This window comes from Colletes gigas, unplaced genomic scaffold (genome assembly GCF_013123115.1).
Source record: "Colletes gigas isolate AHSC1104 unplaced genomic scaffold, ASM1312311v1 Colletes_gigas_Sc00028, whole genome shotgun sequence".
In the NCBI taxonomy this organism is placed as follows: domain Eukaryota; kingdom Metazoa; phylum Arthropoda; class Insecta; order Hymenoptera; family Colletidae; genus Colletes; species Colletes gigas.
In genome coordinates this window covers 1776102-1793902 of record NW_025106657.1, presented here as the reverse complement: position 1 = coordinate 1793902, position 17801 = coordinate 1776102, and the positions used below count along the sequence as shown (strand labels likewise).

The 17801-nt window shown below is 33.4% G+C and overlaps 1 protein-coding gene across 1 annotated transcript; it reads right to left on the bottom strand.

Annotated features, from left to right (window-relative positions):
- Positions 1-11484: 11484 nt before the first annotated feature.
- Positions 11485-15484, bottom strand: LOC122401769 (putative fatty acyl-CoA reductase CG8306). The gene is made up of 7 exons (XM_043404119.1): positions 15052-15484; positions 14317-14565; positions 13949-14198; positions 13641-13833; positions 13269-13508; positions 12910-13167; positions 11485-12801 (listed from the first exon to the last, which is right to left on the bottom strand). Exons 1-7 carry the CDS (start codon positions 15241-15243, stop codon positions 12663-12665), a joined length of 1521 nt encoding a protein of 506 aa, XP_043260054.1. The 5' UTR covers positions 15244-15484; the 3' UTR covers positions 11485-12662.
- Positions 15485-17801: the final 2317 nt, after the last annotated feature.

The following is a 17801-nucleotide window of genomic DNA, read 5'->3' as shown; positions in this document are numbered from 1 at the left end:
ATAATTTTCTACTCTACATTATGACACTTTAGTGGTTCTTTGGAATTTTTTTTGGCGTGGAGGGGGACGATAAAATTTGTTTTTGTATCGAGTTTACACACATATGTTTACAGTCTGTTTACCAGGAGCGTGAATGGGATAAATCTGAAAAAAATAATTTTTTAGTCTACACTATAATACTTTACTGGTTCTTTGGAATTTTTTTTTTGAAGGAAGGGACGATAAAATATTTTTGTGTCGAGTTTACACACGTATATTTGCAGTCCGTTTACCAAGATAAATCTGAAAAAAATAATTTTCTACTGTACACTATAACACTTTAGTAGTTCTTTGGAATTATTTTTTTTGAAGGGGGGACGATAAAATTTGTTTTTGTATCGAGTTTACACACATATGTTTACAGTGTGTTTACCAGCAGCGTGAACGCGATAAATCTGAAAAAAATAATTTTCTTCGTAAAAAATTGTGTACAAATTGCAAGTCTATTTAAAAATCTAACACGCATTTGTTTAATAATAGTTTAGGCATGCTTTCTACCATATCTTGCGAATTTTTCTGCTTCATGATTTGAACGTCAAACAACGTTCCCCTCGAAGTTTACATTTCATTACAAACATTTAACACTAGATTTACGGACACTCGTGGCGCATATTTTTTATTGTGATTCGCTGTGTTGACAGTTACATTGAAGTGGAATAATATTTATGGATTCTGTAACATTGAGTTCAGTTATTAACAAAATTCGCGAGACTTGTGCATAGATCTTGTTGCACTTCCAACACTCGTTTTTGGCTCTTTTTGGATGACAGCACGAGAAGACCGTTCCTGATCGTTTAGCATATACGGCACTCATATCGAAAACGACTGTATATCGCATTGACACGATTGAAACTGAAGGACTCGAGTGAACGCGTATCGAAAGAAATTGCAAGTGTTTAAAGTAACACAATCTCCCTCTCATTCGGAAATACCGCATCCACGCTCTTAGCGAACAGACTGTAGATTTATATTTGAAGAACATCCATACTTTCCTCCATACAAAAATATTCAATATTTTACAAATTATGGTAATTTTAGCAGTGGTTCTTTAAGGGGTCATCTGACGGCCAAAAAATTGAGGTTTCCTTCAGAGATGTCTCAGAGTATCTCAGTAAATATACTGTATATTAAAATAAATATTTGTTTGTATTCATTAAAGTACATGCAAATAATATACGAAAATTTTAAAGATAATGTCCAATCGTTGATATTCAATATTTCTATATGGCGTCTTAAAAATCAAGTATATCCATTATGAGACTGATTTTTCGGTTTAGATATACTTAAAAAAATTAAATAAAATTACTAATTTGTGAGTGTATCGCTATCGTCCCTACAACGATTAATAATTTTTGTTAATGAATTGAAAAATAGCACCGTTTCGAATACAAATTTAAAAATAAATTTTTTTGATTATTTTATTACATAAGAGGTATGATAAAATAAATATTTTGATATGATTTTGGTAGGGACGATAGCCATAGATTTTTGTTCCGCGATGCAGAAAAAAAACTCGTTTAAAAAAAAATGTATTTAAAATTTTTAAATGCGCAAACTGGACGTAATAAGTAATTCGAGTTCCGTTACACAGACTAGTTGTACAGCATCGAAATAGTTCAAATTTCCTTACCAAACTTGTACAGTAGATTTTTGTATGCATATTGAAAAATTAAAAAATCGTACTTGCATTAGACTGTATGTCAACATGATTGCACTTTGTGATCAAAGTCTACGACGGACCAACACTGCCATTATTCACTGACGTATGACGGAAGTTGGAAGACAAATCACGTTGCACAAATCCATTACAGACAAAACTGCGCGTGAAGACCTTTAGTTCATCCGCGGATTCTGATAAAAACTGTGCACTTTCGTTTCGATGAAAGTTACATCGGTTGTTCCACAGACTCGAACGGAGTTGACTCGTTTGCATCGTACGGAAAAATGAAAAATATGCCTTTATCGGTACATGTTTTTTAAATCAAATTTAAGTGCAAATATTTCAAAAAGTATTACAAACTTAATATTTCAGTGATTTGTTTTTTACCACTACTATTTATATGCAGAGAGTGGTCCATGTAACTGAAACGATTGCAGATACAAAAGAATGCCATGAGGCAATATTGAAAGGCATCAAACTCGATGTAATTATATTAATTTTTACGTATCGAATCTGTTGAATCATCTGTCAAAAACATGCTAACCCATTGTGAGGCTATACTCCAAAATAAAAGAGATTCCACACAATATTAGATAATTGCCTCATATTATATGTATATGTACTTTATGACATGATTTATGTACTTTAAACCTATTTGTGAATTTTTCAAAGATACTTATACATTCTCGAATATCAAGCAAACGCTCTTGTGAAACGTATTGTGATTTACCTATATTATGTTTATGATATATTTTTTGAGTTTTAAATAATTACTAATAATGGCTGTAAAATTTCTAATATTAATTATTATTATTTTGGTAAATAATTATTAGTAGCAAATTACATAATTACCTTAAATTACCATAATTAATTAAATTAGAGTATTATTTTTAAACATAAAACTAAATTAACTGAATCAAAAGATAATTTCCAATATGCCGGAACGTTTAAGCCACGTCTCAAAAGCGAAAGGTTCTGCTACAAAATTGTTATCTAGAACGTTCAATTCACTGTTTTTTTTTACACGCGTCCAAATATTTGTGTAACACAATAACGACATACCTTTTTCAATTATCGTCAATTAGAATACAATGTTTATAAAATTGCTGAACAAAATTTAAATATTGTACAATTCTAATAAATGACTTATCAAATGGGAAAAGAATAAATTGATTTTATGCAGAAACAATTAAGATATAAAGAAATAAATCTATGTATGTTTTAGTATCCAAATATTTTCGTTAATCACGCATATTCCTCCACATCTTGAATATGCATCATATACTTGATAACCTTTGTAACTATGTCTCGCTAAGCTGGTGGAAAGTGTTCAACGCGAATTTCCGTGGTATGTTTTAATGTATAAATAATATTTATCAGATTGGTGGTTACAGCTTTCAAAACAGCTGTCAAACTTTCGATTAATACCAGATATTATTTGTCAGGGTGTATGTTTAAAGGTTTTCGAGGCCACCGAGTACCGTTCTAACGTCAAAATTGCTATTTCACAGTTGACATCTGTGAAAATAATTATACGGAGAAAACTATAGTATCGGTGCTAGTGTTGGATGTTGTTTCACTCGAAAGACAACATTCAAATAAAAAAGAATATTATACTGTAGGATATTTGTGTTGAATGTTTGTGTCACGCTGCAGTTCGGTTCGGAGATGTGTGTTGAATGTTTGTGTCACGCTGTAGTTTGGAGTAATGTTAAGTTATGTGCAAAAGGATTGAGTGTGTTTTGTTAAAAAAGAAGGGGTTACCAGGGACAGCGAAACAACGGGGAGAGAGTAACGAGTGATTGAAAGAGACAGACGTGGTTTGAATTTGTGTGGATAATTAACGAGATTTTGATTTGTGTAAAAAGATTGTGTGTTTATTGTGTTTCAAATTCGTTCATTTAGTTATATTATTTGTACATTTGTTCCAAATACAATTCTTTTTCGTTAAATCCTACAATACTATCTTTTGTATGCCATTGTTAACACTGGATTAGCAATAGCAATAGTGAATCTGGGAAAGCTCGAAGGGTGAAGGAGGCTAACAAAACATCGCGAGAAAAATTCAAGAATTTGAAAATTTCACTCCTAAAAATTATGAATAAAAATAGAAATATGCATTATAAGTTTTAATGATCATTTAACGAATAAAAACATCGTTTAAAACGATAAAAGTTCAGAAAATAGGTTTTTATTAATGCGGAGGACTTAGACTCTTATAGCCACCCTTCCCCCCTTGTCCTCCTATCTGCCTTTGGTAATCAGGATAAAAATATTATAGCAACTTGGTAGCATGTAGAGCCTCCTGCATTCTCAACAAGTTCGAGAATTTGATTTAGTATGTTTTCAAACTTTCGTTGTATTTTTTCTTTTGCTTCGTTCTATACAGGGTGTTCGGCCACTGGGAAAAATTTTAATGACAGATTCTAGAGGCCAAAATAAGGCGAAAATCAAGAATATCAAGTTATTGATTGAGACTTCGTTAAAAAGTTATTAAAAAATTAAATTAAAAAATTTCAAATCATTCTGAAAAAATTATTTTTGGTTGCGGGTATCAATTACAATCATTTTTGGTGAATATACTTACCCCCGAAATCCTACCCAGTTTTGAGGAAAAAATTCGTTACCGAAAATATAATGTCTGATCATGAATGAATGATTCCCCTGAAATTTCACGTGTTTCAAATCGTTCTAGAAAAATTACTTTCGGCTGCGGGGGTCAATTACAATCATTTTTGGTGAATAGACATACCCTCAAAATTCTACCCACTTTCGAGAAAAAAATTCGAGAATGTGTAATATTTTTCAGCGAAAAAAAAATTTCAAATCGTTCTGGAAAAATTTTATTCAGTTATGGGGGTCACTTACATTCATTTTTTGTGAATATACACACTCTCGAAATCCTACCCATTTTTGAGAAAAAAATTCGAGTAGGTTTGAAATTTGTCGACAAAATTAAAAAATTTCAAATCGTTTTGGAAAAATTATTTTCGATTGAGGGGGTCAATTGCAATCATTTTTGGTGAATACACATACCCTCGAAAGTCTACGTACTTTCGAGGAAAAAATTCTTTACCGAAAATATACTGTGTGGCCGGAAATGTTTCTATAACTTTTTAACGAAGGCTCAATCAACAAATTAGTATCCTTGACTTTCGTCTCATTTTGGCCTCTAGAATCTCCCATTAAAATTTTTTACAGGGGTGGCTGAACACCTTGTATTGTGATTGTGTTTCCCTGTGAATTTTATTTTTTGAGATTCAAGTTGAGCCTGTTTTTTTTTTATTTCACAAGCTTTGGAAATTCCGTAATTCCTCTCTTTTTGCTTCTCAGAACTAGAGGATCATGTTTATAATGAAATTCTTTTTATTGAAATCTAAATTACGAACACCTTATTCTTAATAAATATTAAGCATTGCAAAAACACAGGAAGAGAACCAACGATTTCTTCCAAGTTAAACACTAAAAAATAAACAATATCAAGTTATAGATTAGTAAACCTATTTTTAAAGGTAATAATAAAGTATAAAGAAAGGAATTAATACGAAAACCAAAAACAGATTAGTTATAAATACAATATGATTAAATAAAAAGAAACGTGGAAATTGAATAAAATCTATTTTATTTGTATTATTAGTTATAAAATATGGGTTATACTCGAAGAAAGCTTTACTCAATCTATGGTAGAATTCGTAGTGGATTATCTGCTACGAATTTTTAAACAATAAGAAATTGTTTCATTTAAATAAATTTGCTAAATAATGCTAGTTGTGCCATTGTCCAGCAGAATATCGCTGGGATTCGATAAAAATGATTAGTCTTTAGCTAAAATTTATGAATGAAAGCTAGCCTTGAATGAATAAACATCCTTGGCATTATCGTTTCGGAAGTTCGACAAGTCAAAGTGTTTCGAAAGCATTTCTGTTGGGTTCGAGGAGGACGTCGTTTCGTTGACCTTTTATCGGTTGTTTTCTATCATTTATGTTAATTTTGCAATACGTATCTCCTAAAATTTAGGTCTTTGTTCTTCAGAAGTTATAAAAGAAGGATTTCCAATTTTAACTTTGCCTTTCTAAAACTTGCATTATTAAAATTATGTAATGACATATATCTTACTACTAATTAATTAAGAACTTAAAGTCCTTATAATATCGATACATACATATAATATTTGAAATTTGAATAGAATAGTAATCGAAGAACCAAACATGTTACAACAAACAGAGCTAAGTGCTTTCGTTCTGTATCAGGTAATTGGATTACTCGTTAAGATTTATCTAATCTATCAGACTTTCCTTTGGACGTGATTAGGCATTAGATCGATTTCCTATCGTGTAGTAACATCGCTGTATTCTTAGGCGTCGTTAAGCTGATACATGTATAGCCATCTGTTAGTGCATGATGTGAATTAAGCGGTATCAAATTTTTTCATTCAAATTAATATTTTAAATAAAATGTGAATAAATTTTAATAGTTTTGACTGTTGTGTTTCAACATCCTTTTTCGTTTGTACGTTTAGTCCATCGTGTCTTATTTCAAAATTCTCAACAGTTTCGAGTCCGACCTTAAATATTTTCTATCTTTTATTATATTGTTATATCTATATTTTATGATATTGAAATTAAAGTACAAAATTACACATAAAGTGTTTTAGAGATAACCCTTAAAACTGAGAAAAATTTACGTAAATTACTGTCGTAATACATAATCTACATAATCATTGGTGAAAAATCATTTTACCACAGACGATATGTAAAGTAGACCATGATAAAGTCACAGACGAGATATATGAATAGACGTTTCACGAAATGTAATTTTTCGGCCGGAGTTTCTGGGGTCCCGGGACCCCATTACCATTTTCGTGTCACTCGCTACGTTATCAACAGATTTAGAAATTAACACAAGAGGAAGTGAGACAGAAAATAAAATTACATAAATTTTATTATTTTTTAACGGAATTAAAGCTGTAGGGTCCATCATTGGACATTAATCGATTAATTTCATTGGAGAAATCAATCGATTAAGAGTATTTAAAAATTTCAAGATTATTAAAATTCATAAGGATGTATTTCACCGCAAATTCTCTATTTTTTATTTTAAATTGTAATACATCATTTATTAAAAAAATAACTCGGCAGAAACGTATTTGCAACTCGAAATCAGTTTAATCAGACTGTGTATCGGGGCCCCGGAAACTCCTCATTCCTCGCTTTCGCACACTATGCTCAATTGCGTGTACGTGAGCTCGTTGAGTTTCGGAAGAGCCGAGAAGAACAGGCTGATACTCGCTTTCCTTCTCGCTCTTGCATCGCTGACGTCGTTTACATTTCTCGAAAGCAAGCCTGGCATCGCCAACCGTTCGAATCGTCAGTAAACGACAAAAGCCATCGTGACTGACAGACCTTACATTTCTCGAAATCGGACCTGGGCGCTTTTTGGAGATTCATTGACTTTCCATACGAAGCGACCATGCGTTATATACATATACATGTTATACATGCTAGGAACTATAAATTGTATAACTTTCGTTGTATATCTACTTTCTAATAACATGGGAAAATTTTAAAATATAAAAAAATGTAAGAATACTGTAGAATTTTTGCAATGGAGAATTATTGAAAGAAAATGAGGTAATTATTTAGAAAAGGCCGGGTCTCACCGATTTCGATTATTTTTGAATATGTTGTAGAAATCAACATTTTGAGCAACTTTTTCCTATACATATAACCGCAGCTCGGCCTTAGTTTCCGAGATTTTTCTTCAAAAAGATCGCTACTACTACAATGAATTCTGTCTATATGTACATATCTGTGGCTCTGTACTGCATCAGTCCACGATCGTTGCTTTTTTCTCTTGTTTGTATTAGTCGGCATGACAACCGACGACAAATAATGTATAATGTGTCGAGCTAAATCTAGTTCTGCATTGTTGTCAAAGGTTCGAATATTCTGAAGTATGGAACTCGCCAAATACATTATGTAGGCTATTTAGGTGAATTCTTCTTCCGTCGACAATATCATGCTAATGATCTAATAATTAAATTTGTCGAAATAATGGCTGAAATCTTTCCCACTTCTGATAATATCAATAAAGAAAATTGAAATAGAAAATGAATGCGTGGCCGCCGTTAGGCGGCCGGCTACACAAATCGAGTTTTTAAGCACAGCTGTTATAAAAAAATGTCTTTTAATAGTTAACCCTTTGCACTCGGCACCTTTTCGGACGTTAGCTATCAGCAACTCGATGCTACTTTCTCGCGAAAACGAAAACCCTTGAGTCGTGATATTATATGGTACAACTTTGGAACCAAGTGAGGCATTGTGTTGAAATTTGGTTTATATGTATTTATGGACATTGAAGAACACATATTTACAATACAAAATAAAAATTTATTTCTCATAATTTTCTATGGTATGGTAAATTCTGAAACAATTCCCAATATACATAGCAGGTTGATTTATACATGTTTCACAATAAAATGTTGTTTGACGTCTTTCTCCTGGTGTTTTCCTGTCGGAACAAATAATGCAGTCCCGGTTTCTTTGGCCTACATTTGGAATATGTAGCTTATTATTCATTCTATTGTCCGACAAAGAACGTTAATTTATTTAGATTATAACGAAGATAGCAATAGGAATGGTTCGACTTTGAATGAAGTTTCGATTTTACGTTTATAGTTTTTTACGTTTACGTTTTATGTTCTTTATGTTAAATAATTTTAGTAAACATTAAATAATATAGTTTATATAGTTACGTTCATTGTCCACGTGTTTGAATCCGACCATACGCCTCTGACCATCCTCGACAATCCTTCCACTTCCAACGTAAAAACGGCTGATATATTTCTCATTTTAATAGAATATTTCCCATTTTAATAGGAAAGTACAGGAAAACATGTGTTTCTTAAAAAATTGCGGTGAAATCAGTTCATTCTCCTTAATCACTAATAAACTTTCATGTCCCCTCAGAGGGGACAACCGAGTGCAAAGGGTTAAAATATGTTCATAAAATATTATCGTTTTAAAACGTGTATTTCCGTAAAAACAAATTTTTGTAATTTTTTCTTCATTATGGTATATTGCTTATACATTGTATATGCCTACACAGGTCGGAAAGTCAAAAATGCCTAGGCAGTCGAGAATCTCGGCTCGAGAATATGCGAGATCGAATTTCAGCTGTGTTGAGAGCAAGAAGGATAGACTGACATTCGCCGCCTTTCTCGAATCTACGAAGCTATACGAAACGCCAGAACTCATATACAAGGTGGTTGGCATTAGTGTGTGTGAGTGGTGGGGCAGTTCCCTTTGGGCACGGGTCTGCCGTCTGATAATACTCCACTGTCTTTTCCAATCCCTCCCATAATCAACTCACATGTATTTACGTACACACTCAGCTGGCTGCCCATCAATACTAATTCAGTGCCTAGTTTCTCAACTAACCGCCATCCATGAGAAGAGGCCGCTATAATCAGCTCCGAATTTTCAGGTCGGTATGGCAGTCAGATTCGGCCGCGAAAGTCCATAAGGTGAAACGTCTATTCATATATCTCGTCTGTGATAAAGTATATGAGTAGACCTTACCACAGACGAGGTATATCTCGTCTGTGTTATAACAACCCTAACTTCAACCCTTTAATCGGTAAAGTAGAGCTCAACCTCGCAACAGAAAACGCACCTATCGCCACAAGGTCGATAAACTTGGGCGTTTTAGCACCAGAGGGTTTGATGTTGTGGGATTATCCTTACTTGATGCACGTGGTTCGTTTCCACGTATGATGCGCGTGCGTTCGTAGGCCCACCCCTACGACCACGGGTATTAATATTCGAAATGACTGAACACGTGTATGTAACAACAACAACAATAACAAGTATTCTTTATTCACGCTAGGCGTACAAGTCTTGGTCGAGCAACAGGAGTTTTTACTCTTAATCTTTTTGAGGTGCTTCTTCGCGAAGTTCTTACCAAGCAGTGGTTTGAGCGTCCTTGCATTTTGGGAAGGACGCGCTTTCGCCCTGCTGCGCTGCGCGCGCAGCCTTACGGCGGATTCGCACTTGACGGGAAACTGCTCCCCTATACTCTTGTGCGGACGAGACCATAAGTCTCGACCCCACAATGTCGAAAATAAGCGCCATCTAGCGTTGAGAATAACGAACTATTCCACACAAACTTGAGCGAAGATGTCGTCTTGATATACATATATAGATATACAGTGAATTAGGTAGAGTAGTGACCAATTAAGTGTCCGCGCTCGGAATACCGGGTAAAGTTAACGGACAATTAAATGGGCATAAATCCAGTCACTTATGTGGACACTACTGCAGCAATTATAATAGTAACAAGCTTTAGACACTGTTTATTAATTAAATTGACGTACATATAGTCTCAAGTTAATATGTATTATGCTTCACACGATGTGAAGCCGTGTATTTGCTCAAAAAAACGTCAAAACTAGGAATATGTGTTGCAGTGTCAATGAGGGAGGTTGGCTGGGTCTTTTGACAGGAATAGGACTGTTTCTAGACAAGTTTGTACCTTTGGCGTTAATTGTGAAGCATTTATAAATAATCTAAATTACCGAGTACTCTATCGTTATGTGGCAGCGGGGTAGGCGAAGAGCGGATGTTTCACGAAGCTTGTTATTCGAAAAGGAATAGAGATGCCTCGCGTAGAAACCTTTGCCCCCCTTCAGAAAAGTTGTCTAATACTTTTCTGTAGGTACCCATGATCTCTACGTCAGAAAGAAGTTTCATTGAAATATATTCACAATTACAGGTGTAATGGTCGTTTGAAAATTGCGTTTTTTAATCCGTTTCATAGTCAACTCACATGTATTTACTCAAACACAACTGTCTGCCCATAAATACTAATTCAGTGAGTTTCTCAACTGACCGCTATCCATGAGAAGAGAACGCTAAAATCATCTCCGAATTTTCAGGTTGGTATGGCAGTCAGATTTGGCCACGAAAGTCTATAAGTTGAAAGGTCTATTCGTATACTGTCCTCCGCTCACTTGAAGTCCCGCGGAAGGAATGCAGGAGAAGTAGAAGGGGCACACGTATTCCCACGCACACATTGGTCTCTAGCTCGCTATTCGTCGCGGCAGTTACACACACATGTGGACTGCCTGAGAGCAAGTGAGCAAGACAGATAAATGGGCGGTCCGACTCCCCTTGCCCCTGTGCCGTCTCGCGGGACTTCAAGTGAGCGGAGGACAGTACCTCGTCTGTGATTTTAGCATCCTCTTCTCATGGATGGTGGTCAGTTGAGAAACTGTTCACTGAATTAGTATTTACGGGCAGACAGCTGTAGTGTGTGCAACACCTGCTATCCAGCATTATTTTAACTATTACCTGATGTTAAATAATAATTGTTACAAACAATAGGAATGAAAATATGGTCAAATTCGAGGAGACTGAAGGTTTATATGAATTTCTATCGAGAACCAAAGTCGTATATCACGTATTTATTTCTTCGACCAAAAAATGAATATCTTGCCGTAAAATGGTATTAAAAAAAATTATTTGTACAACACATGCTATCGAGCATTATTTTAACTATTGCCTGATGTTAGTTAATAATTGTTGCGAACAATAGGAATGAAAATATGGTCAAATTCGAGGAGACTGTTTGTTTGAATTTCGATCGAGAACCAAGGTCGTACATCACGTATTTAAGCAATTTTTTCACAGAAAATCTTTTACGATAGCTGTTGTTATAAATAATAGCAACTTAATTGTTTGTATTTCGTTTACAATTTACATTTTTTATACAACGTTGTATTTATTTATATAGCATATACTATATTTCTTCTTTACTGTATATTTTCTCCTTTCCGTTACGTCTACTCTAACCTAATCCTAATGTACATTATCCCCACTCTACCTTCTCTCGCATTCCTACGTTCTGCAGTTCTTTGCCCTACTCTGAATAACTGTTTCTATATTTTGAGGCAGGGGTTCCCAATCTTTTCCAACCATTCGAAGGATTAAGCAGAAACAAGAAATGTAATAAAACTGAAAAAAATAATATTCAAATTGACCAATTCATACAATAAATTAAACAATTACTCCGAGGAACAAACAAAAATTTTTTCAACGACATGAGATTTATTAGCAATTTTGGTACATACGATAGTTATAATTACCAAATATACAATCGATTTAGTAAGAATGCCTCTAATTTTTATACGTCCCATTTAAAAAAAAACACAATAATTCTGTAAATCTGTCTTACTCACTTGTTTTATTTTAAAGTCCATCCTACAAAATTCTGTTTTTATTTATTAACTTATGTTTATTAAAGTCTGTTACCAGTTTTTAGCATAAAAAAATTTAACGATGATATTATATGTATACAGTAGAACCCCTATCTATGCAGAAGATCGGTTCCAAACTTCTCCGCGAATAGTTGAAAGTACGGATAATAGCGAATGGTGCATATACCGTACATATATGTATTTATATGTGTATACATATACATATAATAAAAATAGAAGATATTATAAGTAATAAAATAATAATAAATAACATGTATCACGATAACGCCATAATATGTTTATACGTATGCAAGGTAATGTCTGTCAACATGTATATGTTTAAAAATGCTACTGCAATCGATATATGTAAAGAAATGATATGAAAGGGGGGAGACAGCTGAGTGAGGAAATCGATAACGTTGTGGAAATAAAGAGAGTAACCATTATTAACTCTTTTAATATAACAATGCTAATATATCAAAATATATAAAAAAGTAGGTATTTTATAATAATACTTATATCATTTTATATTCCAACACCGTTAAGAGTATAATGGAACTATATGGAAATGTATAAATTTCATTGCAATTTTAACAAAACATTACTAAAACGATTAATAATAATGCAACGCGTTTTGACGCAAGTTTGTATTAACAAATGATGTCTTCTTTGCCAGTACTTTCCATGTAAGATTTCGATGTAGAATACTTATAATTGATCAAAAATGAGACACATAATTGGAATAATCAAACCCGTATTGGTCCATGTACTGGAAAATACAGTTTTAACTAACCACCAAATGAATCCTAACAGCGACAATTGTAAGCCCAAATTTGCAACCATCAATCTGAAAATTGAAAAAATAAATAATGAAAATACAGTCTCGATCCATAATAAGCAACTCTATCTCCTAAAACTATATTTATACATAATTTGTTGTTATAATAGTACTTACACTTTATCTTTGGAACGTGCTTTTTCCAATGTTTTTGGAGATTCTTTATGCAGATATGTCCTAACTCCTCGTACCAGGGCTAGAAAATAATCATCCCATGCTAGTGACGTTATATCTAGATTGTAAAGTTCTTTATCCTCTTCTGATAGAGACTTGTGCAATTGAATCATATTGGGATTATGAAATTTCCATTCAGTAAAGATAAATATTTTTAGGCGACCTAATGATCTGTTAATATTGTTGTGTAATCGTACTAATCTGGAATTATGAATTCCCTGTTAATTTATTTTTATAAACGAAGTGCAAAAATTGTTATTTGATAAAGCTGAAATTAGTTTAGTCACAATTTACAAACTTACATAGGACGTCCTCCTGATAGCCTAGTAACTGTGTCCAAAATATATGCAGGAATTAAATGTACGAAAATTGCAGATAGCTTGTATAAAAAGATCGACGATACAAATTTAAGGTGTGGATACCACACTGCACTAAGTAATGGATATTTATGCAAAAAGCTGTTTATTTTCGATTCCACGAATACCCATCTGAAAGGGTTGGTTGTACTGGATGTACAATGATATACTTTTAATTCTCGTCCGCTGCAACAGTAATATTTATTACTTTTTTTTTATATACGTAACAATTTTAATATAAAGTAATATAAACAGTGCAAATTGTTTTATTAGGTTATTTATAAAATTAAATTTTCATGTTTCAAAATTCTGACATACCCAACTTGGCTTACTGCATAGGCTGCAGCAATAAGACAATTTACAACAATATCCACTGGAATGTAATCATAGATTAGATGCTTTGCTATTGGCAATCTTCGTACAACACCTTTGCCAGCACCCATTAAAAATCCTTGTGGACCATTCTTTGATATTGTCCATCCAGGGACTGGTTCCTTCCATGCTCCTGTTACTGTAAATGTAAAACATAATACTTGAGCATAGATTTATAATTTAATTCTTTCAAGTTTCATTAACTGATAGAAAAATAACTTCAATAAAATTATTTTCATTTTTAATGCACATACTCATCGAAGGACGCACAATGGCAGAAGGAATATATCCATTTTTAACTTCATGTTCAGCCAAATGTTTTGTAAATGTGTAAGAATTTGGATGATCCTTCAATATATTTGGTGTTTCTGCTATTAATGCTTTATCATCTAATTTCTCCACTAATTTGAGTAATTCATTTACATCGAATGGTGCAGGATACACACGTTCTTCTACTTCTAATAATACTGAATTAACGTATGCACTAGAAACGTGTACAAATGCCTAAAAAAATTTAAAAAAATTAGATTACTGGAAACAACTTTAAACAATTTTAATTCACGTAACTGTGATTTAACAAAAGCACCTGAAAAACTTATTTGCAATATAGAAAGTAGTTTACCTTAGGATCTATTTCTTGACAAAGTTCCACAACTCTGAGTGTTCCCAATAAGTTTATATTTGTGGTGGTTTTTAAATCTGCATCGAAATCTAAAGTTGCAGCAGTATGAAAAACAACTTGAACATTTTCAATCAATAGCAATCTATCTGCAGACGATAGCCCTAAATTTTCTTCTCCTATATCACCCGCAACAGGAATTAATTTTTTGAAAAGATGTGTCTTATTTTCTTCCTTCAATCTGTCGAACACCTAAAATAATAAAATAATTTATAGAACTCCAATAACTCTTGAAAACGGAAAAATGTAAAAGTAAAAATAAAATTGTTTAAACGCGAGCAACATTCCTAACGGAAATAGTGAAAATGTCTAGTTAGTAGTTAAATTTCGCTCGTGACGAAGAGACATACAAAGCGTTTTAATCCTTACAAAATAATTGAAAACGAGCAGAACAATAAAATAATAATTATTACTATTACTCGTTCTTATTACTATCAAAAATACAACCTTAATCAGAATTTAACAATACGAAAAAATACTCGTGTATGTGATAAGATACAGAAACATTGGTTTAAAGAGGGTGAGATCGTATTTACTAACGTTAACTAATTGACGACCGCATTCTTAAATTATGTAAATAAAAGAAACGTGAGTCCAAGATCAATGGAAAAGTTATCGTAAGGTTCCTAATTTATTAAGTTCATAGTAAGAATAACTATGTTTGGTATCAGTTCGTACCGAATTTTGTTGAAGGTCCTTCAATCTCTCTTCTGCTGACTTTCCTTTCTTCGGTCGAACCAATATGTAGATATTTCCCAGGTCAGGTACTGAATGTAATAGTTTCTCGATCAAAGAAACTCCTAGGAAACCAGTACCGCCAGTAACAAGCACATTTTTACCGTTAAAGAAACTCGTTATATCCGATACCATCGTAATTGGTTTTTCAAAAATCCGACTTTGATTTTCAGTTCGAAACTTTAAGAGATCTATTAGTGAAAATACGCGTTTTTTACTAACGCAAATACCGTACTGTAGAGCACAGGAGTAATAATGCAGAGTAGCATACCACGTTTGCTACGCTGTTCGTCACAAACTGAGAGACAGCAACTGCCAGTATTACTAGATAGTGTTACCAGAACGGATACCGGAGGGGCACCGGGCGGGAACTCCTCATTCCACTTTTACACTATGCCGGTAACGTGTGTGTAAGTACTGTACTCCACTGACTTGACGTCCCGTGGCAGGAATGCGAGAAAAGTAGAAGGGATACACGTATTTCTATGTACACATAGAACTCTAGTTCGCTATTCGTCGCGGCAGTTACACACACATGTGGACTGCCTGAGAGCAAGGGAGCGAGATAGATAAATTGACGGGTCGGCTCCTCTTGCCCCTGTGTCGTCCCGCAGGACTTCAAGTCAGCGGAGCACAGGTACTGTCCTCCGCTCACTTGAAGTTCCGCAGAAGGAATGCGGGAGAAGTAGAAGGGGCACACGTATTCCCACGCACACATTGGTCTCTAGCTCGCTATTCGTCGCGGCAGTTACACACACATGTGGACTGCCTGAGAGCAAGTGAGCAAGACAGATAAATGGGCGGTCCGTCTCCCCTTGCCCCTGTGCCGTCTCGCGGGACTTCAAGTGAGCGGAGGACAGTACTTATGTGAGCTCGTAGAGTTTCGGAGAATTAAAAAGGGCAGGCTGACACTCGCCTTCTTTTTCGATTTTTGTTGAGGAGTGGAGGACGAAGGCAAATGTGAGTCTTTCTCGCTCTTGCGTCGCAACTCGTTTGAATTGTTGATAAACGACAACGTCGCTTACATGTCTCGAAAGTAGACCTGAGCGCTTTTTAAAGATTCGTTGACTTGCCGCGCCAAGCCGATCGAGCGCTATACATACACATACAGTGTGTTACTGCCTCTGCAATGTTTGCATTCTGTCTTTAGCAATATGACTACCGACTACTATTGTTAAAAAAAAAATGAATATCTCAAGTTTTAAAACATCGACAACACTTGGAATTTGAAGTATTAATTTTTCATCCTTTTCTCGCCTTTGAAATTGCAAAAACATCAGATCTTAATATCCCTGGTTATAATATTATAAAAATAAAAACATTGGCTATTGAATAATGCTGCAGTGTGGATTCTCATTTTAATTTATTAAAATTAAAATAAGGAATAATCATTTGCAATAATAGTCCGGTCTTTTATTTTCAACAAAATAATATTGGATTAATCAATATTTTTTAAAGATATGATCTAAGTAGAAGAATTAATTACTACAGAAATAGACGTTTCCCGCTATGTTTTTCAACAACCGTATTCATTTAATACAAAGAATCAAATGTATACAATATTAACGGAATAAAAAATATTCTGTGCCTATAACAACGAAGTTATGTAAAAGTTATGTGAATGATATAAGAGAGAATAATAGTATAAGTATACGTCAAATATATGAAAAGTAAAGTGAACTAAATTACAAAAATGTTGTATAACATAATAGAAACATATGTATACAGTCAGTACAAAAAATCCTCGTACACCATATTAAAATTTACCGTTATTATATGTAGAGTGACTGTCACTTAAAATCATACACTCAGCAAGTTAACCGATTTTTATTTATAAATCATGATTTGACGAAATTTTCAATGATCGAATAATGCGATCATTTATCGTATAAAAAAGTACTTACTAACAACCGAATTAAATTTTCAATATTCAGTAATTTTTTAGTCATAGAAAAGGTGCAAAGTATATTATGCATATTTTGTTTGTAGAATTTATTTAAGTATACGTTCAAATATGTTCACGTAACTGGTTGCAAAAGGAATTTACAGAGCGCCAAAGCATAAGAAATTCATGTAATGAGGACATACATGATATGGTATGTATTGTTTCTTTATTTTTAAAATGATTTAATTTTTTGTTTTTGTACATTGATATTATATGTTAAATATAACAAAAAGCAATGATTAACTTAACCAATAGTGTTAGTATTATAGTAAACTTTTTATTAATAATTTTTTTATGTAATAATTGTCTAGCTTTCAGATAATGTTCGTGTTTAGTACAGGTTGACCTTTGCTCTATACATATCCTCGCTGAGTTAACGAACATGTCCATGTATGCTTGGCAAAAAAAGTTGCATAATATTTGATTGTGTTACGTCCAATTGACATGAATGTTAATTCATCTTTAAACGAAGCTTGGCTGAGTAGAATGTATACATTAGCGATGAAAGAATAATAGCAAGAAAGTAGGTACAGTCAACAGTGTTTCTCAAAGAAAAGTAATAAAAATAAGAAAATTTATTCATGTTTCGATGTTACGACGAACCGTTATACGGTAAATGAGGACATAAATAAGTATGCAACAGAAAAAGACATTAGCAAAATTAAGAAAAATTCTTCAATTATTCATTAAAAATTGCATATTACATAATATAATTACCAAAATATTTAGGATGAGTAGAAAATATTCT